Source organism: Panthera onca, chromosome A3 (assembly GCF_046562875.1).
Source record: "Panthera onca isolate mPanOnc1 chromosome A3, mPanOnc1 haplotype 2, whole genome shotgun sequence".
In the NCBI taxonomy this organism is placed as follows: domain Eukaryota; kingdom Metazoa; phylum Chordata; class Mammalia; order Carnivora; family Felidae; genus Panthera; species Panthera onca.
The window spans coordinates 114,425,883-114,453,500 of record NC_138341.1 but is presented as its reverse complement, the minus strand read 5'-3'; the positions used below and the strand labels follow the sequence as shown (position 1 = coordinate 114,453,500).

The window sequence follows — 27,618 nt, the reverse complement described above, 5'->3', positions numbered from 1 at the left end:
CATGGAGTCCAAAAGGCCTCAGTCCTCCAGGTGACCTCCTTCCCCCTGTGGGTGCTGACTGTAAGGCTAACCGTGGGTGGGACTGTTTGCCCACAGGGCCAATGGCTGGTTCCTTTTTTGGGTGGGGGCATGTGGGAAGAGGGTTGCAGGGCTGGGGAAGGACTGTCATAGGGGGCTGAAGGGACTCGGGGCCAGGGGCTGTGTTAGAGCCTTTCCAGGGCTGGTTCTGGCTTCTTCCAGGGCTTCGGCAGCATCTCTGCTTCTGTTGTTCAGGCACTCAGCACCAGAAGGTCCTTGGAGAACAGAAGAGAGAATCCAGTTAATGGATGAGATGACTTCTGCCTGCAGCCTAGTAGTCACCTGCCTTTGGATTGGGCAAGTCACATTTCTGGGAAGGAGCAGTTCTGAAGAGAGGAGACAATTGGGGGCAAGGGGTCTGAAGATCACCCTGGCCATGTCATTGGCTTGCCCTGTACAGGGGAATATTGGGCAAGACACTTCCCTCCCCACCCCTCATCTCTTTCTTCTCCCAGATAAGAGAAGCAGGCCTGGGCCTTTGTCCACGCTCTCCCCAAATCCAATTTCCACAACTAAAAATATCTACAACAAAGTAAATAATAGGTTTAACCCACAGAACAAAATAAATACCCATGAGTCTGTACTGATATAAATTATTGGATCAATAAATAAATGGTGAGCAGGGATGGTTCTTCCTCGTAGGAGATTTCTACCTAATAAATGTGAAAGGAGTTATAGAGTCTCCATTGGGCAAACACTGCACTAATAACTGTTGCAGACAAGAACCATTAAAGAATGTTAAAATGAGTGGCAGAAAGCATGATGAGAAGTAGGATATTTGGGTCATCTCCAAGTATCTCCTTGTGAGATATTTATTAGTTACAATGGGAAAAATCGTAACGTAACAGTGGGGAAACTGGCAGGAACCACCTTAACCACATGATCAAAGTCAATATCCCTGGGAAGAAGGCGACATTGTGTGCCCCTGATACGGTGCACTGAGAAGGCACACAGCATCGCTTCAGTGGTGTTCTTGCCAAAAATACATAACCTCAATCTAATCATGAGAAAACATCTGTCAAATCCAAATTGTAGGGCACCCCACACAACGGGCCAGACTCATCAGAAATGTCAAGGTCATAAAACACAAGGGAAAATTTAGCAGCTGTCACACATTGGAGGACGCTGTCGCAGATTTGGACTGATGACCAAATGCAAAGTGGGATCCTGGATCCTAAACCAGACAAAGGACATCAGTGGGAAAACTGTCAAGGAAGGCCTGTAGATCAGTTAATAGTTTTGTATCAGTGTGAACTTCCTGGTTTTGATCATTATACTCTGGGTATATAAGATGGCAACATTAGGGGAAACTGAGTGAAGAGTGTTCTAGTGCTCTGTGTACTATTTTTTCAACTCTTCTGTAAGTCTAAAATTGTTTGAAAATGAAAAATTAGGGGCGCCTTGGTGGCTCAGTTGTTAAGCATCTGACTTTGGCTCAGGTCATGATCTCACAGTTGGTGAGTTCAAGTCCCACATCGGGTGAGCTCAAGCCCTGCTTTGGGTGAACACGAGCCCACTTCAGGTAAAAGATGAACCCTGCTTCGGGTGATCCCTGCTTCTCTCTCTCTCTCTCTCTCTCTCTCTCCCCTTCTGGGATTCTTCCTCTCTCTGCCCCTTGCTCACTTGCGCCCCCTCTCTCTCTCTCAACAACAAAAAAAGAAAATGAAAAATTAAAATACATGGCTAGACCCATATAATAATAACAAGAAGAAAGAGGAAGAGGAAGAAGGAGGAGAAGAGAAGGAGAAGAATTAGCTACTATTTACAGAGGTTGTACGAGACCAAGACTGGACTGGGTCTTTAAATCAGTGGTTCTGCTACTAGGAATTTATCCAAGGGATACAGGAGGGATACATAGAGGGAGAGAGAATCTTGAGCGGGCTCTCCCTCTCCCTCTGCCCCTCACCTCTGCTCACATGCAGGAGCTCTAAATAAATAAATAAATAAATAAAATGCTGTATCTCATTTAATCTCTCATCACAAACCCTATGAAAGGGGCATTACCGTCCCCATTTTCAGATGAGGAAACTGAGGCTCAGGGCAGCACCGAGGCCCTCCAGGAGCTCAAGAGATGGGACCAGGACACGCACCACTGAGGACCATCCCAGCGCCTACATCTGACCTCTGTCCGCACTGTCCCTTCAAGGTCACTGCCCGCCTCCTTTGCTCTCCTGAGGTGGTGGTGGGGGCCACCCCTGGGCTGAGACCCAAGCCCAACAGGTGTGTGAGGAGCTGGGCTCTCTGCACGCTGCTGGAGGCGGTGTGGACGGGGCCATCTTTTGAAAAGGAAATGGTTGTTCTGGGGGAAAAGCCCATTCTTTCCATTTCTGGAAGTGTGTTCTGAGGAGCATACTGAATCCCAGACCCAGAAACACCTTTATGCACCACGATCTTTATTACAATGAGGACACTGAGGATGATGGACCATTCTAGACTCCTCACTGTGTGCCAGGGGCTGTTTAAGGCACTTTACACGTAGAATCTCACTTTATTCTAAAAGTAGCCCTATAGTTAGGTACTATGGTTAGCCCCTTTTTACAGAGGAGAAAACAGGCTCAGAGAAGTTAAGTAACTTATCTGGAGTCATCCAGCAGGATACTGGCAGAGGCAGGATTTGAACCCAGGCTGTTGGGTTCTAGCATCCTCATTCTTTAATGCTACTGCCCTACTGATCAAAATTGTGTTTAAAAATAAAACTCCAGAAAGACTGGGATGAAACAGCAAAATGCTCTAAATGTTCATTTCTAGGTTGCAAATATGTCTAAGAGGATAAACAGGTGTTTGTTTAATCTTTTATGTATTTTCCAAATTGCAGATAATGAGCATATGCGGTTTTTATAGTGGAAAAAGACCCCCTGCATTTGAATTTCAAGGCAACTGCCATGATTATAATTAGCAATTACTTCAGGAATATTTATCCAAAGGCCCATCTTCCCACTGGCTGGGCGAGCTTTGCAAGGGTCAGGGTTGTACATTTTGCTCACTGCTGTATTCCCAGCCCCTTGCACATTATTTGGCACTCAGAAGGTGCTCAGTAAAAGTTTTTCCAATGAACTACATCACACTTCCACTTTGGGTGAGCCCCTTACTGCTCTGAGCCTCAGTATTCCCATCTGCGAGATGGAGGCGAGGACGTCTGCCATGAGGACGAAATGAGATGGTGGGTTGGAAAACTTTATTTAAGGGTTCTTAAGCTTGGTGTCCTGTTCCCCCAGCCCCGCCCTTTGAGGAAACAAGCCCCTCTTGCCCCACCCTTCACCTCCCTTCTCTTCCTCATCCCAATTCCTGGGCATGGAGCGGAGAGCGAAAAGAGCTCTTCCTCCCTTACCTCCAAGACGTCGATGTCTGCATTGCTGAAATCGATGTTGAGGATTTTGGGGAGAGGGACGCCAGAGCCCAGCACGGCTGTGAAAAGAGACAACAACAAAACGGTCAGGCACAGTCAGCGTGGCTAAGACGTGTCAGCCACACAGGAGGCTACCAATATTTTCAAGGAAACCAGCCATTTCTCCTCCATCTCTTTGTCCTTGTAGATGCTCCCACCTAGAGCACACTCCCTCACCCTTGACTGCCTGCCAGGTTCTGAGCCTTCCCCGGGACTGTTTGGATGTCATGCCCTCTATGAGATTTCCTCCACCCCAGGCCGAGCAACCTTGGGCTCCTGCCTCTCCCTCGAACTGCCCCCCCACCATTATTGAAATCACAGAATGTTAATTCTCTGCTTCCACATCTGTCACCTCTACCCATCTTGTGAGTTTCTTGCAGGCAAGGACTGTGTCCCCGGTGTCACCCAGCCCTGGGCTGGGCACAGAGGAGTGGACAGATGTTTGCTGAATGGAGGTATGGAAGGATACACATGGGGCCCCAACAAGTGACTGCCATGGGATGTGCTGTTTGCTTTTAGATTGGCAGAACTGAAGTAGATTCATACTGATTCATGTTCTGGGAAGGAAGGAAGGAAGGAAGGAAGGAAGGAAGGAAAGAAGGAAGGAGAGAAGGAAGGAAGGAAGGGAGGAAGGAAGGGAGGAGAGAAGGAAGGAAGGAGAGAAGGAAGGAAGGAAGGAAGGAGAGAAGGAAGGAAGGAAGGGAGGAAGGAAGGGAGGAGAGAAGGAAGGAAGGAGAGAAGGAAGGAAGGAAGGAAGGGAGGAAGGAAGGGAGGAGATAAGGAAGGAAGGAGAGAAGGAAGGAAGGAAAGGAAGAAGGAAGGAAGGGAGGAGAGAAGGAAGTAAGGGAGGAAGGAAGGGAGGAGAGAAGGAAGGAAGGAAGGAAGGAAAGAAGGAAGGAAGGAAGGGAGAGAAGGAAGGGAGGAGAGAAGGAAGGAAGGAGAGAAGGAAGGAAGGAGAGAAGGAAAGAAGGAAGGGAGGAAGGAAGGGAGGAGAGAAGGAAGGAAGGAGAGAAGGAAGGAAGGGAGGAGAGAAGGAAGGAAGGAGAGAAGGAAGGAAGGAGAGAAGGAAAGAAGGAAGGGAGGAAGGAAGGGAGGAGAGAAGGAAGGAAGGAGAGAAGGAAGGAAGGAAGGGAGGAAGGAAGGGAGGAGAGAAGGAAGGAAGGAAGGGAGGAAGGAAGGAAAGGAAGAAGGAAGGAAGGGAGGAAAGAACATAAGAAGGAAGAGAGGGATGAAAAGACAAGTGAAGGAATCTGGATTAAATGAAGTCAAACAGATTTTCTGCCTCCAGCAGGACTTTTCAGAGAGCAAGGGACATTGTAAACCTACCCCAGAGTAGTATATTCAGAATTTCCCAAACTTGCTTGGCGCCACGGAACCCTTTCCTTAAGAGTATCTTATGGGACGAATTTTTTCACGGAACCCACTTTGAGAATCCTGGCTCTTCTCCAATCTCTCACTTTTGAGAATGGCAAATTGCATTACAGCGAGACCAAGGGGCCTGCTGCCCAGTTCACACCACCTCTTAGTGACCAAGCCAGGGTGAGAGTCTCCACCTTTTGCCTCACAGGTCAGCCCAGCCCAGCCTAGCTCCTGACATCGTCCTCTCCCACTGGCGAACGTGCCTGGCCTTGGTGACCAGGGCTTTTCTGTGATTGAGATTTGACCTCCTCTGGTGATAGTTTTTGGGATAAAGGTCCATCTGACATCAAGAGCACCCCCAACGAACCCTCGCTGGTAGAGCTCACAGCAGCCCCTCTCTGTCCTCTTCTCCATGATGCAGAAGCAGGGAGAGGGAGGGTGCGGCCAGACCGGCAGAGGCCTTGGGGGCGAGGTTTCCAGTTAAAACGGGGTTCAGCTACCCCAGCCTCCAGTGGCCCTGCAGGTCAGGTGGCTTCCTGATAACATCCTTGAGGCACCACAGAGAGGGGGAATCATGCTCAGTCCCTTCTTTTTATGAAGTTGGGCAAGAAAACCCTCTCATGATAATGTGGCTGCCAAGGGGGCGGATTCTGGGTTAGGAGGCTGGGGAGATCAGTAAGAGCAACTTTAGCTTTATCTGTACTGATGAAACTTTCTACAACAATAATGTATTCACACTGTCTCTGCATGTAAAATTAAATACGTGATATCAAAGATAAAAAAACCACAAAACACAAAACACAAAAAACAAAAACAAAAATCAATCAGGGACATAACAATATCAATATACCTAATAATACTAAACTATATACCTAAAAATGATTAAGAAGGTAAATCTCACATTATGGGTATTTTACCATGACTAAAAATAAACCTCAAAGATTACAGGAAATATCTTATGCCATATATATTTTTTTAATGGAGAAAAAAGAGTTTAATAGGAAATATAACCAGGGGTCGAGACTAATTGCCTCTGGGAGGTGAGATTTTACCTTTTATTTATTATTTATTTATTAAAAAAAAAATTTTTTTTAACGTTTATTTATTTTTGAGACAGAGAGAGACAGAGCATGAACAGGGGAGGGGCAGACAGAGAGGGAGACACAGAATCTGAAACAGGCTCCAGGCTCTGAGCTGTCAGCAGAGCCCGACGTGGGGCTCGAACTCACGGACCGTGAGATCATGACCTGAGCCGAAGTCGGACACTTAACCGACGAAGCCACCCAGGAGCTCCGAGATTTTACCTTTTAAACTGTTCAGGACTTTCTAAAACTTACACACATATAATTTTCATGTGTGATCAGAATTTTACATGGATAATCAGAAAAATCAGCCAAATAAGTGAAGAAGAAGGAAAGGGAGGAGGAAGAGGAGGAGGAGGGGGAGGAGAAGGAGGAGGAGAAGGAGAGAAAAAGGAGGAGAAGGAGGAGAAGGAGAGAAGAAGGCGGCAGAAGCAGCAAATATGGAAGTTGATGCACCCTTGGGGCAACATTTGCACTCAGAGGGTTAAATAAATAAGCTTAGAATGAAGTTCTCAGGAATACGGTTGAGGTAGAATGGCTGTGTGTCAAACATGCCCGATGAACCAGCAGCCACCAGGTCCCCAAGCCACCCCCCACCCCCGCGGAGGCACAGGCACCGCTCTCACCGTTCATGGCGGGCAGAAACGCCAGGTCGAAGATCTTCCCCACCAGCACCTCCAAGAGGCCAACCTGCAGGGAAAGGATGAGAACTCAACCCAGGCAGTGGTTCGCTCAGATCCCGGGGGCCCCTTGAGGCTCTGCCTTGTGGCCGGAAGGCGCAGAGCTGCTCTGGGAGAATCTGGGAGCTGCCGTGACTTTAGAACCACCTAGGTGGACAGCCGCAAGGCGCATCTGTGCACCTGCTCTCGGTGTAGTTGGGGAGACTGAGGCCCAGAGCAGGGCAAGCACCGGTCCCAGGCTTATGGTGAGGCAGGGACTGGGGGAGGCCCGGAGCACTGGTCTACCGTGGCTCGCTCTGCAGCCACCCTGGTGTCATGGAAGGCCCTCGGGCTGTGTAGCCAACACTCTGGGGTTCCATCCCAGCTCAGTCTCCGTGGGCCTCTGAGAAGTCTCTCTCACCTCTCTAACCCTCAGTTTCCTCAGCTGTAAAATGGGCCAGCAAGCCCAGCCTGCAAGGATGCGGCGAGGATCACAGGCAGATCAGGTAAAATACCTGGCCTTGAGACTTCTCATGTGTGCACGCTCTTGACTTCTCTAAGCCCTGGTTTCCACAGCTGAAGATAGGAGTGAATACTCCTTTCTCATACAGAGGTTGTAAAAGCCGAATGTAAACTCCTCCATGTAAAGTCCCCGCCTTGCTGTAGAACCTCATGGTGTGGCCTCGACAAGAGCACGGGACTTTCATCCCAGCGCTGTGACCTTGGGCAAGCCCCCCAGCTTCTCTGCATTGGGCTGCCTTATCTGGAAAACGGGCTAATAGCTCTACCCAAATCATAAGTTTGTTGTGAGGATTAAACGAGAGAAATTTGGTTAAAAAAAAAGAAGCAGCAGCTTAATTTGGTGCCAGTCTCTGTGGCCCCAGAAATAGTCTCTAATTTCACACTGTGCGAGCTTCTTTTCTTCTCGGAGTCCAGAGATGCCAGTTCTGGTCCCAGCTGTGCCCCAGGCAGCTGTGAGGCACGTCGCTGCCCAGCCCTGGGCCCCAGCTTCTCCATCTATAAAATGCGGCTGGTGACACCAGCAACATGGGTTGTGGAGGCTGGGGGTGGAAAAACCCCAAAATGGGCAACATGGTAGGTATTTGACTCTCTCTGTGCACATGGAAGTCTCACCACGACTGTTCTAGAAAGCAAACATCTGTTGTCAATTTGTAAAAGAGAAGAGGGGCATTTCTGGAGACTCTTGGTGGTGCGGGGGGACCCAAGAATAAACAGATGAAACGGGACCCACCCCTAGAATCTGAGCTTCTCCGGTTAGAAAGGCAGAATTTCAGAACGTGGTGGTAAAGGGGTGGTTAGAAACATATCCGGGACTGTTTGCTTTACAGATGAGGAAACTGAGGCTCGGAGTGGGTTGGTATTGCCCAAAGTCACATAGGAGTCAGTGGCAAAGCCAAGCCTCCAGATCCAGAAAGGAAGGGGTCCTGGGATGTGGCTGTCCCTACCGCCCCCCTGCTTCAGAGCAGAGGGATTTGGGCTAGGTTGCCTCCATTAGAGCAGGTGGTTTAAAATGGGACAGCCTTGGGCGCCTGGTTGGCTCAGTTGGTTTGGCATCCGACTTCGACTCAGGTCATGATCTCGCGGTTCATGAGTTCGAGCCCCGCTTCGGGCTCTGTGCTGACACCTCAGAGCCTGGAGCCTGCTTCCAATCCTGTGTCTCCCTCTCTCTGCCCCTCCCCACTGATGCTCTCTCTCTCTCTCTCTCTCAAAAATAAAAAATAAAAACCATTAAAATGGGACAGCCTCATTGGCAGAGTTGGAGCTGTGAGTGTGTACTCTGCCCCTCACTGGCTTTGGGGCCTCAGTTTCTCCACCTGTAAAGGAGGCCTGGCAGAGATGGTGCCAATGTTTAGGAATTCACAGACTCCCTCGGCCCCCGCTAGCCACGTGGGGACACCGTTCCCAGAATATCTTGCCCTTGAGCTTGCGCTTAGTACTTACATCAAAGTTGCCTACGTTTGAGGTTCTGAGGTTGAGGTGAGTCCTGCCAATAAAGCAAACGACCTGTTAGAAGTGGTGATTGCCTGAGAATCATATGGGATTTATATTCCCATAAACTATCTAAAGCCCCTCCGCGAACATCCTTACAAAGACCTTGCTTGACCCGGGGGGGCAGTCAGTAAGAACGACATTGATCTCCGCGTATTGAGCACCAACTATGTATTAGACGCGACACAGAGGCTTTTATACTCTACACAGGAGCCCCTTAGCGGAGGTTTTGTTTTCCGTGGTCTCAGTGACCCGCACTCAGCTGCAGTCTGGAAGAGATGATCCCCCTTCTGATGTGCTGTCGAAGGTCAGTGGTAGCCTAATGCTACATCACAGTGCCTACATCATTCACCCGGCTTCATTCATCTCGGCACCTAGGCATTTTATCGTCTCGCATCATCACCAGAAGGCGGGTGAGTACAGCACAGTATTTTGAGAAAGAGAGACGTAAATTTTATTATGGGGTGTTGTTATAATTGTCCTCTTTTATTATGGTTGTTGTTAATCTCTTACCGGGCCTAGTTTATAAATTGAACGTTATCACAGGTAAATTTGTACCGGAAGACCCAGACCCAGTAGAGGTGGGGTTCGGTACCGTCTGCACTTTCAGGCATCTGCTGGGGGTCTTGGAACGTATCCCCTGCGGATAAGGAGGGACTGTCTGTACATAAGGCTCAAATCATAACTGTGACCCCTACTGGCTGTATGTCCTTGGCCAAAGTACTTAGCCTCTCTATGCCTCAGTTTCCTCGTCTGCAAAGTGACTGGCTGCAAGGACTAAAGGAATCATCCAAGTCAAGCCCGTGCCTGGTACATGGTGCGTGCCATGCACACATAAGCAATCATCCCTACCTCGCCGGATCCTTCCGGCAACCCTGTCTGGGAGTAACCTGAGGCTCCCGGGGTAACTGACCATGGCCACAGAGCTCAGAGGGGAGAGCCCAGGACTCTGCCCTGAGGTGCGTTTTTGGCTGCTGGGCTATTCTGAGGAGGGAGGCTCAAGGCCTGGGTTTGAGGTCCCTGTCTGTGCTGTGAGGGTCTCAGTCTCACTGCACCCGAATCTCACCTGCAAACCCACAGCCCTACCTGCGGCCAGACCAGACTCACCCATGGGGCAAAGCCATTGGGGCCGTAGGGCATCCAGCAGGACAGAAACCAGTGTTTTACTGCCGACTTCCATTCCCTTCCCTCCTTTTCCCTCAGCCCCTCCATCCACAACACCGCAGCTTTTTCCTGCCCTTTAAAGTTTGCCTGGACTGCTCTGGCTGCCCCCAAGCCCTCACTGGCCCCTTCTCATCATCCAGGCCTTAGGTCGGGCATCACCTCCTTAGAAACTCTTGGATGGCTCTGAGTCATGTCTTATTTTGAGTAATTCCCATTGTTGGGCTTGATCAACTGTCATAAGAAGAAAAAGTGATAATGAACGAGGCACACGCTGACAATTTTACACACAGTCTCACTTATCTTGAAGTGGGAATGAGAATAGTACTTACTGCCATAGGCTGAGGTCAAGAATGAAATGAATTGAGACACATTCAGGGCTTAGCTGAATGCCTGGCACGTAGTGTTATTATGAGTCCTATGAGGTAGGGACTATTATCCCCATTTTCAGATGAGAAAGCTGAGTTTCAGAGAGGCAAAGTCACTTGGCCTTTGTCACACAGCCTGTCAGTGGTCACGTTAGGATCTGAGCTCATATGGCCTGGCTCCAAAGCCTGCACTTGTAACCACGCGATGCAGCTCCAGCTCAGACAGACCTGGGCTGGCCCAGAGCCCCTCTCTGGACCTGCTGTGTGGGCCTGAGTAAGGCAACCCGCCTCTCTAAGCCCTAGTTGTCTCCTCTTTAAGATGGGAGATGCCGCAGGGCCATTGCAAGGCTGAACAAGAGAATGCACATAAATACCTAGTGCAAAGCCTGGCCCATCATCATCACGGCCGTCATTATTATTATTGATATGGTAGTTGTTGTCGGCAGTAGGTTCCTTCTAGCAAGCTCACGGCATCACCCCCACTGCCTAGCTTGCGCCAGCGGCCTTGGCGGTCACAGCCCATTTTCACCTTTGCAGCCTCTTGGATTTACCCAGCCCTGACAGCCACGCTGGGGGACCTCTGGTGACCTCCCAGATGTCCCTTCAGGAGCTGGCACCAGGCACGGCAGCACCAAGGAGGCCTTTCTGAGCAGCAGGGGCCCGAGTCTGCAACCCCCTTACTTGTCCAGCTTGGCGTCGATCATCAGCTTATCCCCCTCCACGGAAAACATGGCCAAGAGTTCTGTGTCCTGGAGGAAAGAGGGATGAGAACGAAGTGTGGCCACTGGGAGCGCTCTGTGCACCAGGCACTGGCTGGGCGCCGCGTCAGCACTCAGTGTAACACAGGCTGTTCCCCGAGGTCTTGGCCAAACCTCCTTTTACGGGCCGGCCAAGGCCCCCCTAACGCTCACTCGGCCAGATGAAAAAGAAGGTGTGAGAGTGATCCAGGCAGTGGGAAGGGTATGTGCCAAAGCCCTGGGGCAGGAAAAAGGATGGCGTTAGATGGAAGAGAGAAAGCCGGAGAGCAAGGAGGTAAGAGGGCTGCAGGAGACTGAGTGGGAAGGGGCCAGATCGGGCAGGACCAGAAAAATCAAGGCTGCATCCTGGAGGCACTGGAGAGCCATGGCAGGACTCTGAGCTGGATCATACAGACATTTAGGCTATTGATGGAAAAATTTCCACACATCAGGGGCTGATCAACAGGGGACTGAATCAGGCACAGCCATGTCCACTCCCTGGGTGAGAACCAGCCCTTTGAATCTGACATCTGATGATGCCCAGAAAGGACCCCCAATACACCATGGCTTGGCATGGTCTAGCTGAGAATACCCACTTCCCGGATTAGAAGTGGCTCATTTGGTCTTGAGCCCTGGGAGGAAAGACTGAGAAGACATAGCAGATGGGGCAGAACCCTAAGTGTCTGAATCTTGAGCTTTAACCACCAAGGGGGAAATGGCACTTAACACAGCACATTGCTTCAACAAATAGGTGCTTTACTGAGCACCTACTATGTGTAGCACTCTGTGGCTAGGCTCTGAGGATGCTGTAGTGAATAAGACAAATTACATCTCTGTCCAGAAATAAACTAACAAATGCATTTTATAGTGTCAGGTTAAGGCTACAAACCAAGTAACGCAAGAGAGGCAGAGAGAGAGAGAGAGAGAGAGAGAGAGAGAGAGAGAGACGCATCCAAGCTCACATAGCTAAAAGTGCTAAAGGTTGAATTTGAATCAGATCATCTGGCCCCAAGTTGGGCTTATAGTCACTGCGGTTGGTTTTATGGGGATCTGAGGGGGTCTGGGGACTCCGGAAGACCACTCGGCGCCCCCTCCCCCCCACTGATACTCACTACATCGATGAGGCAGATGGTGGTCTCAACGTCATTGGGCTGGGAGACCATGACCTCGGAGGTGGCGAACACCCTCACCAGTGCCTTGTCCTTCTGCAGCGTCACTGAAGGCGGGTTCGGTACCTGGATCCTGATGGTGAGTGGGCGGGACTCGGGGTACTGCTGGAACACCTTGCGGGGGGGACACCAGGCCAGAGTGAGTGGGGCCCTGGGTAGCGGGGTCAGCAGCCAACTCTAAACACATGGCACAGGGTGTCACCCTGGGCACCTGCAGCAATGCCCGAGCCCTGCATGCATGTGAGGGCTCTCACCTGCTGCCGCATTTGGGGAGGGGGCTGCCCTCTCCGAGACCCTCACAGGGGGTTGCTACGAGAATTAAATGTGGGGGTGCTGGCAAAGCCTCGAGCTCAATGCCCGATGCATGGAAATGCTCAGAATTTGCGACTGAGCAAGATGGGTTTGTCCGGACATGCATGATCGCATCGAATCATTACAACAAATCCATAGGGTATTATTTTCTCCATGTGACAGAGTTAAAAAACTGAGGTTCAAGCAAATTGTCCAAAGTCAGCAGGCGAGCTGAGATGGCAGCCCAGGGCTGTGTCACTCAGAAGCCCAGGGCCCATCTCCCCTCCTGCTGCCTCTGGACACCCCACCTGGAATGAGGAAGTTTGTATTTTGGGGCACCTCACAGTGAAAACTCAGAGCAAGGCACAGCCTACCTGGGTTTGCAGGGGTCTCTGGAGGCCCCCAGGTGGGAGGACTCTGAGCCTGTTTGCCGTGAATGGACTCCCCAAAAGCTAATGAGCTAAAGGGACGGTTCATCAAAAAGTCAGTTCCCATATGTGCTGAATTACTGCTTTACCAAAAACTTTATTTTAAGGAACATTCTTCTTTCTTCTTTCTTTTTTTAAAAAGACTTTAATCTCTACACCCAGCGTGGGGCTCACATTCATGACCCCCAAGATGAAGAGTTGCATGCTCTTCTGACTGAGCCAGCCAGATGCCCCGAAGGAACACTTTTCTTAAATATACTAAATGGGGGCGCCTGGGTGGCTCAGTCGGTTAGGTGCCCGACTTCAGCTCAGGTCATGATCTCGTGGTTTGTGAGTTCGAGCCCCACGTCGGGCTCTGGGCTGACGGCTCGGAGCCTGGAGCCTGCTTCGGATTCTGTGTCTCCCTCTCTCTCTGCCCCTCCCCCACTCACGCTCTGTCTCTCTCTCCTTCAAAACTAAACATTAAAAAAATTTTTAAAAATATATATTAAATGAATTTAACTATATGGGAAAAACTACAAAGGTACTTTAAAAGGAAATCCATGTAAATGGAAACTTCTCCACAGGCAATGCAGCAGTGTGGATCCTGGAACTAAGAAGATTCTACTCATGTTCTTGAACACATTGTCAAGGTGAAATTCTTTTATTTATTCTTAATTATTTTTAAAAAGTTTTTGTAAAGTTTATTTATTTATTTTGAGAGAGCACAAGCGGGGTAGGAGCAGACAGAGAGGGAGGGAGAGAGAATCCCAAGCAGGCTCCATGCTTTCAGCACAGAGCCCGATGCAGGGCTCAAACTCACGAACGGAGAGATCATGACCTGAGCCAAAATCAAGAGTCAGATGCTTAACTAACCGCATCCGACTGAGCCGCCCAGGCGCCCCAAGGTGAAATTCTTTTAAACAAACTCTTGATCTGTTGGCGAATCTAGTAGATTTAGCCAAATGACCACTGAGCGAATTCACCCTTTGGCAAATTGGCTTTCAACAAATCAATAATGTGGTAACTGGCTTTTCACAAGGGGATTTTGGGGATACCTGGAGGAGCCAACCCCAACATACACGGTCTCCAATAATTAGCAACACCTTCCTTCACAGGGACGCGGAGAGGTTACCTCAAACTCTCCCCACAGCAGCAGGAGACCCAGGATGCACACCCCAGCTCTGATTAAGCCTGGATCTCCGGGGGACACTCTCCCGTGTCTAGCCTGAATCTCCGCTGCTGCAGACCCAGAGTCCAATTTCAAGGTCTGAGTCTTTGTGCCAGCACAGCATTTGCCATGTTGTGTGACTTCTCTGAGCCTCTGTTTCCCTGTCTTGAAATGGATTGCTCCCCTTTTCTGGCCCCATGAATGAGGGGGATGATTAAAACCAAATAAAAGAGGGGATTATTAATTTTTTTCATAAACTGTAAAGTGCAGTGGACATAGAAGTGGTCCAGTAAATAAAAGGTCTATTTGATAGAACTCTACCTGCCCCTGGGACCTGCCGCTGTTTTTGACCTCAGATAATGGTGCTATGCCATTCAGCTTCCAACCACATGAGGGCGATAGTGATCATTTGTTGACTTGGGTCTCCTTTCCTGCTTCTGAAGTCGAACCAGGAGCAGAACAGAACAGGTAGAAAAGAGATGAAAAATGTCTAAAATGGTCGTAGGTTACAGCAATCCTTTGTACCTGCATAGCGTTTACTGTGTAAGAAGCTCTCTGCTGCCAGGTGCAGGTTAACAGGTTTTGGACCAGCGCTGGGACAAGAACTGGGATCGGAAAGGCCTTTGTTCCAACCATATATGGCTAATAATCTGACAAGAGCACACTTGCCCTTTTTTTTTTTTTTTTAAAAAAGACTTTGTTATTATGAACAAGAACAATAATAGTGAACATTTATCAAATGCCTACTCTGTGCTTATGTTCAACTCCCAGGTTCACAGCCACACGGTGAAGTGGGCATTGTTAGCCCCATTTCCCAGAGGAGAAAACGGAGGCTCAGAGAGACGTCATTTGCCTATGATAGTATGGTTGAGACATGCTTAGCTGGAATTCAAGTTCATGTTTGCTCCAAAAATCTGGCTCCTCCCATCTGAGCCACCATGCACCTGCGCGTGTCAGCACCTTTATGTGAACCATCATCACCTTCATCTCCTTCACTCTCCTAGACGAAGGTGTGGAGTAGGAGCTCGCATCCTTTTTTTACCGATGAGGAAGCCAAGGCTCAGAGATGTTAAGACTCTTGCCTGAAGACACACAGCGATGAAGTAGCCAGACAAGGATTAGAAATGTGCAGACCAGTCCACTGCTACAGCTCAGGGTCTTTCCACCTCAACCCTCCATGCCCTCCTGGCATGGAGATTTGGACACCACACCTTTGTCACTGCACTCGGATCACCCCACCCTGGTTGTGGGCGTCTCCCCTTCTGACCCAGTTCCCGGGACACCTAGAAGGAGGGGAGGGCTGAAGACAAGGGGACGCGTCTGCTTTACGTACCTTGGGAATCAGAGCTCCCAGCGTGGACGTGGTGAGAGGAGGAAGTTCTTCAAACTGCAGGGCAAGAAGGGGCATGTGAGTCCCTGAGGCCGCAGGGACAGACAGGAGTTGCTAACACAGTGCTTAAACTCCTACACACCCTCAGGCAACCAGCAGGGGCATCTTCTTCCCTTCAAAGACCTCTTGGGAGGTCCTGCCTGTCCAATGGCAACCCACACACTAATCATGGCAGCCGTTTTGTGGTTAAGGGGACAGGGCCAGCCACTTAAGCTTACTATAGGCATGACTTTATGGGGCAGGAGGTAAGAAAAGACCTGACTCTTTCTTCTCTAGATGTAATTCTTAACTTTTTTTGTTGATTTATTTAATTAATTAATTTATTTATTTATTCATTCATTCAGAGAGAGAGAGAGAAAGAGGCAGAAAGAGAAGGAGAGAGAATCCTAAGCAGGCTCTGCATGCCAGCTTGGAGCCCCACGTGGGCCTTGAACCCACAAATCGTGAGATCATGACCTGAGTCAAAACCAAGAGTCAGATGCTTAACCGACTGAGCCACCCAGGCGTGCCTAAATGTAATTATTTATCAAAACAAGGTGAACATCGGTGAGTCCATGTGCATAACCCAGTGTCCACTAAATGCATAATTCTGCCATATCCAAAGATCTGCTTTTGAAAACCTCAAATACTAAAAAATGAAAAGTCAGTACCATTTGGCAGAAAGAAATGGCAACTGTGAAAGTAAATGCAATAAAAATGAAACAGTGCCATTATATTCTCCATGGATCTTGTTGTCTGTGGAGGGCTTTGAGGGGGGTGAGTCCTGTTCTCTCTGAGTTACAAAGAGAACACTTAGAAGTACAAGAGAAGATTAACTATATACTAGCACCAAATGGAGACTTCTTGGTGGAATCAAGATGGACATAATTCATACGGTGGTTTTTTGGAGAATAGCTTGTTCTTAGGAGACACACACAAATTTATGGAGTGGGATGTCATGTTTCTAAAAACTTAAATTGTTCAACAATAGCTAGGTAGCTTGCTGATAGATAGGTTAGATAGGTGGATGAATGGAATGATGGAAGGAAGGAAGGAAGGAAAGAAGGAAGGGAGGGAGGAAGGAAAGGAGGGAGGAAGGGAGGAAGGAAGGGAGGGAGGGAGGAAGGGAGGAAGGGAGGGAGGGAAGAGGGGAGGAAGGGAGGGAGGAAGGAAGCATGGATGAGTAGGTGGGTAGATCAGGGGGTGAGCAGATGGATGGATCCGTAGACATGAAGCAAATATGGCAAAATATTAACTGGTGAATCTAGGTGAAGGATATTTGGGCACTGATTGTGCTATTTTGTAACTTTTCTGAAGGCTTGACATTTTTAAAAGAAAACGTTTGGAAAGAAAATCATTCTGGAGCATACCTTATTCTTATGTATCTTTCAGTTATTTAATATCAATGTTTACCAAGTAAAAGGATCCTAACCATTTATATTGAGATACGTATGTAAGAATATATACTATGATTTTAAAGAAGGAGTGACATAAAATTAAATAGAACTGAATAGAGATCATCATCATATGATTTGATGTTCTTTAATGCCACGTCTATGAATCACCTAAAATCATCTCAGTCACCGTGCTTTGGTAAACACTGACATGACCAATACATGCCCGTGAGTGCGAAATGAGTCAGGGGCGCACTGTCTACTTACTGTTCTCACTTGAAAGCAATTTGCCCAAGGCTGTGGGGACTAGACAAGACCAACGGGGAGCTGTTTGCTGCCCGGCCCAGCCCACCTCCGGATGGGACCATGACTCACCATGCCATCGGTGATGTCGATATCCAGTGCCCCCTGCTTCTGCAGGAGGGCCAACACTGAGCCCAGGAAGTTGGCAGAAATGGCCAGTTGGGAGTTGGTGTTGTCGCCCATGGGGGGTAATTCTGGCATCTTTTGTCTGGGAGTCATGGCTGGTCGCCCCAGTGGATAGTCAATGAGCTCGCCTCCAGCCTCCCCGACCAGAGTCTGGGGAAGCAGAGAGGAAAGGGGTCACAGGGAGGGTTACAGGGAGATGAGCGGAGGAGGCTGAGACGGGGGTGACGTCCTGGCAGCCTTCCTCGATTAAACCCACTGGGTCTGAGTTACCCTTTCTTTTATGGTCCCTGGCTTTTCTTCATTTGTGATGGCATGGAACCTCCTGCAGTTCTCATTTTATGACCACTTACAGCCATGAGCTATCGCCCTTTATTTTAAATACGTGTACAACATGGATTCTTGCCCCTCCGCCCTGCCAAAAGGAGCTAATTACGTGTCCGCACGGTGCCCATGGCGTATCTACTCCCTGAAGACCAGACCCCTCTCCCTGCTCTACAGATGCTGTGTGGTCTGCCCGTGGGGACTTCTCCGCCTCGTTGAAAGCCACTCCGTCCCTACTGCCCCTGGTCAGTCCCTGCCACCACCTCACTACTCCCACCGTGGCTCCTTCCCACATACTGTTCCCTGACCCACGCTCTTCTCTTATTATGGCCCACTTACTGGCAGGTCTCAGTTTACATGTCACTTCCTCCAGGAAGCCCTTCATGACCTCCCTGGATACAGCCTGACTCCTTGCTATAGTCTCTGATATCCTGGGACCCTCTTGCACAGAACTGATGATCTTTAATTGTGTATTTGTTTGAGTGACTCTTGGATGGCTTAGCCCCTCCAACGGATTGTAAGCTCCATTAAGGCAGAGGTCTTGCCTTGTTCACGGTGCACTCCCAGCCCCAGCACGGAGTCTGGCACACAGCAGGTAACCGACAAACACCTCTTGAATGACTACTGTTTGTGAATAGACTGGGGGGCACGTATATGTGTTCACACGTATCCTGTGTACGTGGCAGCGTGGGGTTCACCCGCAGTTCTGTAGCTGATAGAGCAGTGGGGGAAGCACCCATGTTGGTACAGGCTGGGGGGGAAGAACGTGTGTGTGTGCCCCGTGCACAGGTAGGAGTCAGACTCAGTGGTGTGCTGGAACCCGCTCACGCCAGCTCGGAAGAGCAAAAGCTCCATGCATGTGATATAAAGTTAGTAGCTTGAAACTGGCCATGGTGGGAGTCTTTAGAGCATGGACATCAGCACGGAGGTCACCTTATTATGTCATACAGTGGCTGTGAAGACAGACGGACCAATCTACATAAAGCACTTGGAACGTGCCTGCCACTCAGCGAACACTTGGTAAGTGCTGGCTGCGATTGTGTTTCCTGATGTGGCTTCTGGAAGGTCTTCAAGTAATCAGAAGAGGGTCCTGGTCCAACACTGCTTCCCAGACACTGAGTAGAAGCCCATGGGTCTGGCGCTCACACCCTTGCCTGCCTTCCCTTCCCTGAGGCCCCGGCACTCACGTTGAGGTCCAGCTCCAGGAATTCCCCGGTCACGAGCGGGAGGCTGGAGAAGGTGTACTGAACACTTCCCAATATCCCCAGAGGAACCAGAGCTGCAGGAAAAGGTGGGGTCATAGGGAGTCCCCTTCATCCTCCCAGATGCCTTCCCTTCTTATGCCCCAAAGGGGGCGGGGCAGCAACACTCCAGCTCCAGATGGCAGCATGAAAAGAGCAAGAGTTCTGGGTTCAAATCCCACCTCTGCCTCTTCCTTGCTGTGTGACCTCAGGCAAGACACTGTGTCTCTCTGAACCTCAGTTTCTTCCTCTGTAAAATAGGTTTGTATAACTCCTTGGACTATATTGTGGTGTCTGTGGGATTCTGGATATTGATAAGCTTTGTAAACTGTGGAGTACTGTGACCAGGGAGGAAGTTTTAAGGTTCCACAACGTGGTGCTTAATTGAAGCTGGCATTTCCCTGACTGCTTATGGCCAACAGCCCCATCCTCTGGGCTCTCCCTCCCTTGTTCCTGGCCACAAAAGGACAGAATTTCACCCGTCTGCAAAAGCCATCCCCAAACTTCCTGGGGTCCCAGAGAGATGGGAGCGCCACCCAAGAGGGCTGCCCTGTATGGCTATAGATACTATGCACCTCACAAGTCACGTGCCTCCGTTATGTTGCAGTCTATGTGAAAGGAGGTCCCTGCCACCCTGCTGTGTGTGAACCACACAACCATACGGGGCAGGCTTGCCTCCAGTAATGTTCACTCAGAAATCGTGGACCACGGCTGGTATCGGAGCCTGGTTCTAGGGACCTGAACGGTATTCATGGTGTCTCCTGTTATTCACTCTCCAATCCCTCTGTGGGCTGAAGCTAGCCCCCCATATTAGAGTTGAGGAAACTGGAAAGAGTCTTTCCAAGTCCACACAGCTGTCAGGAAAGAGCCAGGGCTCTGACCAGCCTCACTGTCTCTGTCCAGAAACTTAGCCACCGGGCCAGGTGGGATGCTCCTCCCTCCGGGGGCATGTCTGGCGCCAAGAGGGAAGGCCAGGTAGCCTCTCTCCTGTGACATCAGCCATACCTCGCTCTAAGGGCCCGAGAGGGGCCTGGTGCCCCCACCACACTGGACCTTCCTCCCAGACATGCTATGCGCCCCCGGCGCCTTCCCTGGCTGGGCCCAAATCAGGGCTGGAAGACGCTGGCTGAATGAAGCAAAACAGGAAGGACTTACAGTCCACGAGACCCAGCTGGTCGTTGACAAGACCCAGCACCACATCCACGATGGGGCAGAGCTGTGGGGGGAGAGATGGCATGAGGTTCTGGAGCCGGGGCTGGGCGCTGGGGCACGGGGCGCAGGAATAGCAATGACAATAGCTGCGTTTACTGCCTGCGTGCTCTGTGCCTGGCACTGTCCTCCCCACAGCCCTGTGGGGAAGGCGCTCTCCTGATCCCCATTTTATAGATGGGAAAACCGAGATCAGAGAGGTGATAGGATTGTCACGTGGCTCGGAAGTGCCCGAGCTGGGATTCAAACCAGAACTGTGTGACTCTTAAGCCCCACTTCCTTATCCCGTCACTCATCTGTCCCTCCACATTCGTCAGGGTCCTCCCCAGACCTCCAAGAACAGGCCCCAGCCCTCTGGCTCCTCTGGGTCACCTGCACGCCTGCAGGGATGGAGGCTGGACTGCGCTCCCTCTGTCTGGGGAAAGTCTGTGCTCCTTGCTCCCCATCCCAGGATAGGTTCTTACCAAGTCAGGGAGGACGTTGGCCAGGACTCGGTTCACTAAGTTGTCCACGAGGTTGGGGAGAAGCCTGAGGAAAGAGGAGTGGGGGAGGAGGAGGGAGCTCACCAAGCTTGTCCATGCAGCGTCCCGAGCCAGGCCCTGGGCAGCGAGAACCCCTGAGTGCTGGAAAATTGTTCCGAAAGCCAGACAGACAATGTACATTCACCACAGACCTGGCCGGAAAGGCTGCCCAGGCAAATTGCTTGGCTTTTCATTCACTCATTCACTCATCCATCCATCCATCCATCCATCTGTTCATTCAACAGATGCTCCTTGAACTCTGCACTGGGCTAGGCCCAGGCTGGGATGCTCCTGTGTGCAGAAGTCACTCCCTCCTGCTCATCTGCCCCTCTAGCGGGCTGCTTGCTGCAGGAAAACGAACATATTCCTCTGTCCAAGCACCCAGCACAGTACGTGCTCGATAAATGTGTGTGGAAGGGAGGGGAGGAGAAATACTGGCCGACAAAATGTGCTCATGGGGTCCACAGGAGACAACGAGCTGTTGCTGTTGAAAGTCTGGGAGATGGGATTGGTTCTACAGACAAGGAAACAGCTCTGGAGAAGTGGTCCAAGTGCATCATCCAGCTGTAAACAAACCGTCCTAACCAGTTGGTTAAGGGGGGGAAGAGATCATAGTATTGATGCATAGGCAAGACACATAGATGGACAGACAGACTTGTAGGGCAAGGGTTTATTTCCCGAGGCCCCGCAGTGATGAGAAGGTGAGCGAAACATGGTCATCCTCACTCAGTGTCACCGATAGCTTGGCCCCTTAAAAATCCGCCCCTCTGTCCCCACTGAACACTGCCCTGCCTGCACCCTCCCAGCTTGTGTCCAACGCTTGCCAGCTTGACAGAGCAAAGCGTTTCTTGAGATCATGTCCTAATTAGAACATTTCTGTACACGTTTTGGTCTCCTTCTTAGGTGGATTCACAGCTTAAGGGACCTTGTGTTGGTTCCAATGCTCTGTGGATGATAAGGCCCTTGAGAATTTATCCATGCATGGGTGCGTGCATGCGTGTGTGTGCATATGTGTGTGTGGGGGGGTAATTTGAATTTAACCTATGTCCATTCATGGCACAGACTGTTGTCTCCTTCTGAGAAATTATCCAACAGATACATCGGCCCATGTTTAAAATGTACATAATTCACTGTAACCTATTCGTCAGAGCAGAAGATTAGACAAATTGCAATGTCCCCACACCAGGGGACTGGACGAATACATGATGGCTCATCCGGACAACGGAGTACCACACAGCTGTAAAAAGTTAAACAAAAAGGAAGCTCTCGATGTCCAAATACAGGAAAATCTCCAAATAGAGTAAATGAAAAAGTGCAAGATGATGTTTATAGTATGTGTCCACTTGTGTTAAAAGGAGGGTGGGGAATGAGACTCTATGTTCATGTTTGCTTCATTTGTAGAAAAGAATTGGAAGGAGAATCAAGAAACAAGCACAGTGAGCTTGTGGGGGGGGGGGAGCGGGGAGATGGGAGACAGGGTGAGAGGGGGCTCTCCAGTCTGTGCCTTTGTATTTTTTTTTATATCTTTGAACCATGTACTACCAAAAATATTTCCTAGAAAATTAAAAAAATCTGTGAGGTTTTAGGACGCCTGGGTGGCTCAGTCGAATAAGCATCCAGCTCTTGATTTTGGCTCAGGTCATGACCTCGCGGTTCATGGGTTCAAGCATCGCACCCTCTCACTCACAATAAATAAATAAACTTAAAAAATCAATCTTTGAGGTTTCTGGGTGCTTCTCTCCCCTCCTCTTCTCACCAAAATATCAGGGGCCAATTTTCTCTGTCCTTACCCACTCTAGAGCAGAAACAAAGACTCAGAGAAGCTCACATGAATCAGAAATTCTTGGGGTCAAGTCGTACAGTGAGGTTATCTGCTCCCAAAGTCTAGATAAGATGAGCACTGGAGTGACAGGGGCAAAGAGATTGATAAGACAGGAGGGGGAGGAGCAGGCAGCCAGAGGCCTCAATGGGAGAAGCCAAAGACACCTTTCCCATGATGAAGGCCAGGGAGGGAGGAGAAAGGGGCTCAGCTCTGAGCTGCCCTGGTGTGCCCTCATCCAAGACCATCACCTGGAGGCAGCGTACCCCTCAATACACACACACTTGGAACCTCTCTGGTTGTGTTGGCCATTTTGTAGGGAGGATATGATAGAAAAAACCCAACCCCTAACCAAGGTTGCATTGGATAGAACCAACTGGGAAACTTCCCCATGAGTTGGGGCTCCAAGGGACAGAAAATTCCTGCTAGACATATATTCAGAAAACTCTTAAAATTTTGTTTTAATTTTTATTCATTTTTGAGAGAGAGAGAGAGAGAGAGAGAAAATGAGTGGGGGAGGGGCAGAGAGAGAGACAGAGGGAGACACAGAATCTGAAGTAGGCTCTAGTCTCTGAGCTGTCAGCACCGAGCTGATGTGGGGCTCGAACCCCCAAACTGCGAGATCATGACCTGAGCTGAAGTCAGATGCTTAAACCAACTGAGCCACCCAGGCGCCCCAGAAAACTCTTTTTCAAAATATTTATTTATTTTTAGAGGGGAGAAAGGGCAGAGAAAGGGAGAGGAAGCATCCCAAGCAGGCTCTGCACTGTCAGCACAGAGCCCAACATGGGGCTCGAAGCCACAAACCGTGAGATCATGAGGCGAGCCGAAATCTAGAGTTGGAGGTGTAATCAGCTGAGCCACCCAGGCGCCCCTCTTCAGAAAACTTAAAATGTGCCAGGTTCTGTACTGTTTTGCATTCGTTACCTCCATTCCAAAGGGAAAGAGAATTAGCCCATTTCACAGACACAGCAAGTGGAGCTCAGATTCAGAGGGCAACAGAATTGCTCAAAGTCACACAGCAAGGAATCGTGGAGGTTGAACCGCAGGCTGCTTCTAGAGCCTCTGCTCCTGACCACATGGTTTATCAAAGATAGACCGCTCCACCGTCCACCGAGGCGCTCCACTGCCCACCGGTACTCACCCTCGAAGCAGCTTGACTTTGATACCCCCCAGGAGGGTGTCACATCGCTCTACAACTAGCCGAGGGTAGCCTGTGCGGTCCATGGTCAGCCGGACCTTGGCCGTGATGTTCACTTCCACCGCGATGTCCAGAAAGCCAATGAGACTAGAGGAGGTCGTGGGGCCAGGGAGACGGCTAGTCAACCTCAGCCTCCAGGCCTCCAGCCTCATTCAGTTCTACCCAGCACCTTGCACCTTGGGCTGTCTTTGCTGTCCCGCCCCTTGCTGTCGTGCATCTATTCTGCACCTTGCTCATCTCTAGGGGTCCCAAACCAGAAGGCTTCCCAGGTCCCTCTACATCCATGAACAAATCCATCTCCCACTTAGCCAATGAGAGAGCCTCAAAGGCTGGGAACAAGAGTCAATAAATGAACTCTACACATAAATTCTGGTTTTCAAAGTGACTACCCACTGACCTAGCCTTATAGACAGGACCTCGTCCCATGGGGAGAAATCAGCACAAAAGTCCACACTCTAAAGTCCTCCGCTAAGCACCTACTTTGTGGCGGGCACTATCAGGGAGACATTTTCTTGCTTTCCCTCCCTTGCGGCCACAGCCACCTGGAAAAGGGCATGTCACTATGTCCGTGGCAGGTGAAGACACTAAGACTTGGTGACATTAGGGGCTGACCAGAGGTCACACAGCTTGTAACAGAGTCAGGATTCAAAGCCAGGCTGTCACCTGTCTCTAGCCTCCCAGATCTTAACACCCATGCAGGCTACCTTCACTGCTGACCGGGACCGGAAGATGGCCTGAGCCCAAGGGTATAAGTCAGGTGCCGGTAACACATTCGGTGTTAGTATTCCTCACATTACGGACAAAGAGGCTGGGGTGCAGACAGGGGAAATGACCTGCTCAAGATCTTTCATCCAGGACCTCGGGTGGTGGGGACCCCTCCAGGGCTGAGGGTACACACCTCTTCCCGTTGATGGCCACGCGGGTGTACAAGCTCAGGTAGACGCCCACACCAGGCAGGAGCCGCACGGACACTCGGGGGAGGGTCAGCTCCACGATGCGCAGCCTGCATAGGACCCAGGCTGGTGAGATGGTCATCCCCGGGGTCTGCCATGCTTCACTGGGGGTGCCCTGTGTCATACACCCCCTTCTCTGTGCCACATTCATTCCCCCTAACTCTAAAGAGACCTGAGGTTTGTGGATAGAACTTGGAAAACACAGAGAAGTGACAGGGAAAAAATGCCATGACCCACACTCTCATTGCCTAGAGGCCCACTGTTTATATTTCCTTGTATTTCCTTTGAATTTTTTTCTTGTAAAGATGCCATTCTCCCTGCTTATCCTTGCCCTTCTTTTCCTGGTTCCTTCCTACAAATTCTCTGCTTCAGTTTAAGACCCTCTTCCTCCAGGAAGCCTTCCCTGACCTCCCCCACTATACACATCCTTATTTCTCCATGAGCTGCTAACCAGTGTTATAACTGCATGATTATTTTCAGGCGTCTTTATCAAAGCCCATATACCCCATCGGCTTGCAAGCTCTGTGAGGACTAAAGATGTGTCTTTTCTTGGCTAACCATGTGTCCTTGTCCCCAGTGCCAACACAGTGGCCTGCACATAGGAGACGTGCTCAGTATTTGTTGAATTAAATAGTGACTATGAGAATATGAGAAGGAGACTGGGCATAGCTGAAATTATATGTGTGTAGTTTTAAATCCTTGCACATTTTCTACTTTAACTATGATGATGACCATTCCGTAGCTGAGGAAATTGAGACTCAGAGAGATGAAAACAATGGCCCAAAGTCACACACATACATAAAAAGGTGAGCTGTGACTCAAATTCAGGGCTGTTTAGTGACTAGACCCAAAGCCACACAACTTGGGACTCTCAAGATATCCAGTCCTGAGGCCAAGTCTTGAAGTGCATGGGGCTCTGAAGACTGTCACCCCTCCAACTCTAGGCCCCTGGGGTGATCACCATGTTTGTTAAGTTCATCATTTGGGCTTGATAGGGAGAACCTGGCCCCTCCTTACCCGGTGATGCCCTGCACGGTGCTGAGGATGCCGCCCTCGCCAAGCACGCCCAGGACTCCACCTCCTCCGAGAAGTCCTCCATCACCAAGGAGACCACCTCCTCCGAGCAGGCCACCTTGGCCCGACAGGATGCCATCGGCTGCCAGCATGCCCCCAGTGCCCAGCAAACCACCTGGGCCCAGTGCCCCAGTGGCTACACCGGGTGGTATCTCTCCGGGCCGCAGCTCCCTCCGGTGAAGCCTGCTCATGGCTGCCGCACCTTCGGCCGACCTGTACTGCCCACGGCCCCTGTGGCCGCCATATGCATTGTCAGCATTGCGGTAGTCACCTTTTCGGAGGTCCCTGATGCTTCCATCTGACTCAAGGATCTCACCGTATCTGTATTTGCCCCCCAGCTGAGCAGTGTTGTCATTGGTCTCGATGTGACCATACTTGTAATTACCGCCAAGCTGCTTGCCATTGGTATATTTGGGGGGACGCTCTCGAACATGGAAATCGTTGTAGGGAATGCCACCGACACCTCGGGGGAATTCAACGCGTCTGTAGTCATCGTAATGGTGTCGGCCACCACCCAGAAGACCACCACCGCCACCCAAGAGACCACCACCACTGCCACCCAAGAGCCCCCCACCACTGCCACCCAAGAGCCCCCCGCCACTGCCACCCAAGAGCCCCCCGCCATTGCTGCCTCCGCCGCCCAAAAGCCCCCCACCACTGCCACCCAAGAGCCCCCTGCCATTGCTGCCTCCGCCACCCAACAGCCCCCCGCCACTGCCACCCAAGAGTCCCCCACCACTGCCACCCAAGAGCCCCCCGCCATTGCTGCCTCCGCCACCCAACAGCCCCCCGCCACTGCCACCCAAAAGCCCCCCGCCATTGCTGCCTCCGCCACCCAATAAGCCTCCCCCAACCCCACCCAACAGGTCACCACCACCCCCTCCGCTCCCACCACCAAGCAGGCCCCCCAGAAGGCCACCGCTCCCACCACCTCCACTTCCACCAAGCAGACCCCCCAGGAGAGGTCCTCCACCATCACCACCAGCTTTACCCATGGGCACCTCTCTCAGGGCTGAGCGGAGAGCATCACTCTGCTGCAGGGTGCCTGAAATGGCTGCAGAGAAGCAGAGGCATTAGTGAGGGCTTCCTCCCCCAGGTGCCACCTCTGGCCCACTCCTTGGCTCTCTGGGCCCCACCTTTCCCACCAGTAGAATGTCAAGGTCGAATGGGAAGACTCCCCCAGACCAATCCAGCCCTGACATTCAGGTGGGCTCACTGACTGCTAACCTGGACCTGCTCTTGCTTTAACTAGATTTCAACATCATTCACCGAACCTGGAAAGATTTTCTTCCTTCTACTCCCTTTCAAGTGCTCCACACTTTAGAGCTTATAAACCTTCTTGGATGGCATCAGAGCAGGTCTTTGTTTGCCAGATGACAAAAATGAGCTCCCAAGAATTAAAGGGGGGAATAATTACAGCCCCCACATTTGAAGGCCTTCAATGTATGTACCAGGAATGGGACCACGTTTTCAGAAGGCTACTTCATTCATTCTCAAACCAGTCCTCTATGACGGGGGCCACAATCACATCCATGTTGCAGACGAGAAAACTGAGGCTCAGAGAATTCAAGTTGTGGACTTAAGGTCGGTCAGTATTTGAACCCTGGGAAGGCTGACTCGAGGACCCAAGCTCTTAGTCACTGCTTCTACCGCCTCAGGCATGAAGTCCTCAACATGGTGTAAGTGTGTTGGGAATGGTAACCAAAAGCAAAAGGGGAATAATTTACCCACCCACCTGATGTGAAGAGGGTCCTTGGGACTTCAGAGTTGGCTGGACTGCCCTGCCCACCCCACGTCACCCCTGACTGCCGCAGGCCTGGACTCACCATTGCTCAGCACGTCTTTGGTAACCCTGAGGACAGTGTTTGTTTCTGCGCGGGTGCCACAGAGAGCTGCCACAGACAGAGCAGCCATGCACCAGGCTGTCCACATGCTGGCACTGCTTCCCTGCTGAGGAGACAGTGCATCAGAGTCACCACCCTGGAAGCAGGTGGAGCTAGGTACTCCCTGCCAAGAATCGTATCGGGATCCCGAGGCTCAGGGACATACGGGGCAGGGTCCAGAATTCCCAATACCATCTTCTAAGTTGAATGAATGAAATGAATCTGGAGACACAGAGCAGACCCATTAACCAAACTGTCCTAGAAACATGGATGTCTGATTATCCCCCAGGATGAAATTTCCAAATGGAGCATCAGGGAGAGAGGTCA

General features: G+C 50.5%; 1 protein-coding gene across 1 annotated transcript; it reads right to left on the bottom strand.

Moving 5' to 3' along the window:
- Positions 1-27,340, bottom strand: BPIFB4 (BPI fold containing family B member 4). The gene is made up of 16 exons (XM_060615566.3): positions 27,235-27,340; positions 26,400-26,462; positions 25,352-25,871; positions 24,280-24,384; positions 23,325-23,468; positions 20,305-20,368; positions 19,787-19,847; positions 18,578-18,669; positions 17,016-17,219; positions 15,211-15,264; positions 11,952-12,122; positions 10,784-10,851; positions 8,526-8,568; positions 6,531-6,594; positions 3,407-3,483; positions 1-293 (listed from the first exon to the last, which is right to left on the bottom strand). Exons 1-16 carry the CDS (start codon positions 27,338-27,340, stop codon positions 270-272), a joined length of 1,860 nt encoding a protein of 619 aa, XP_060471549.3. The 3' UTR covers positions 1-269.
- Between the last annotated feature and the right edge of the window lie 278 nt (positions 27,341-27,618).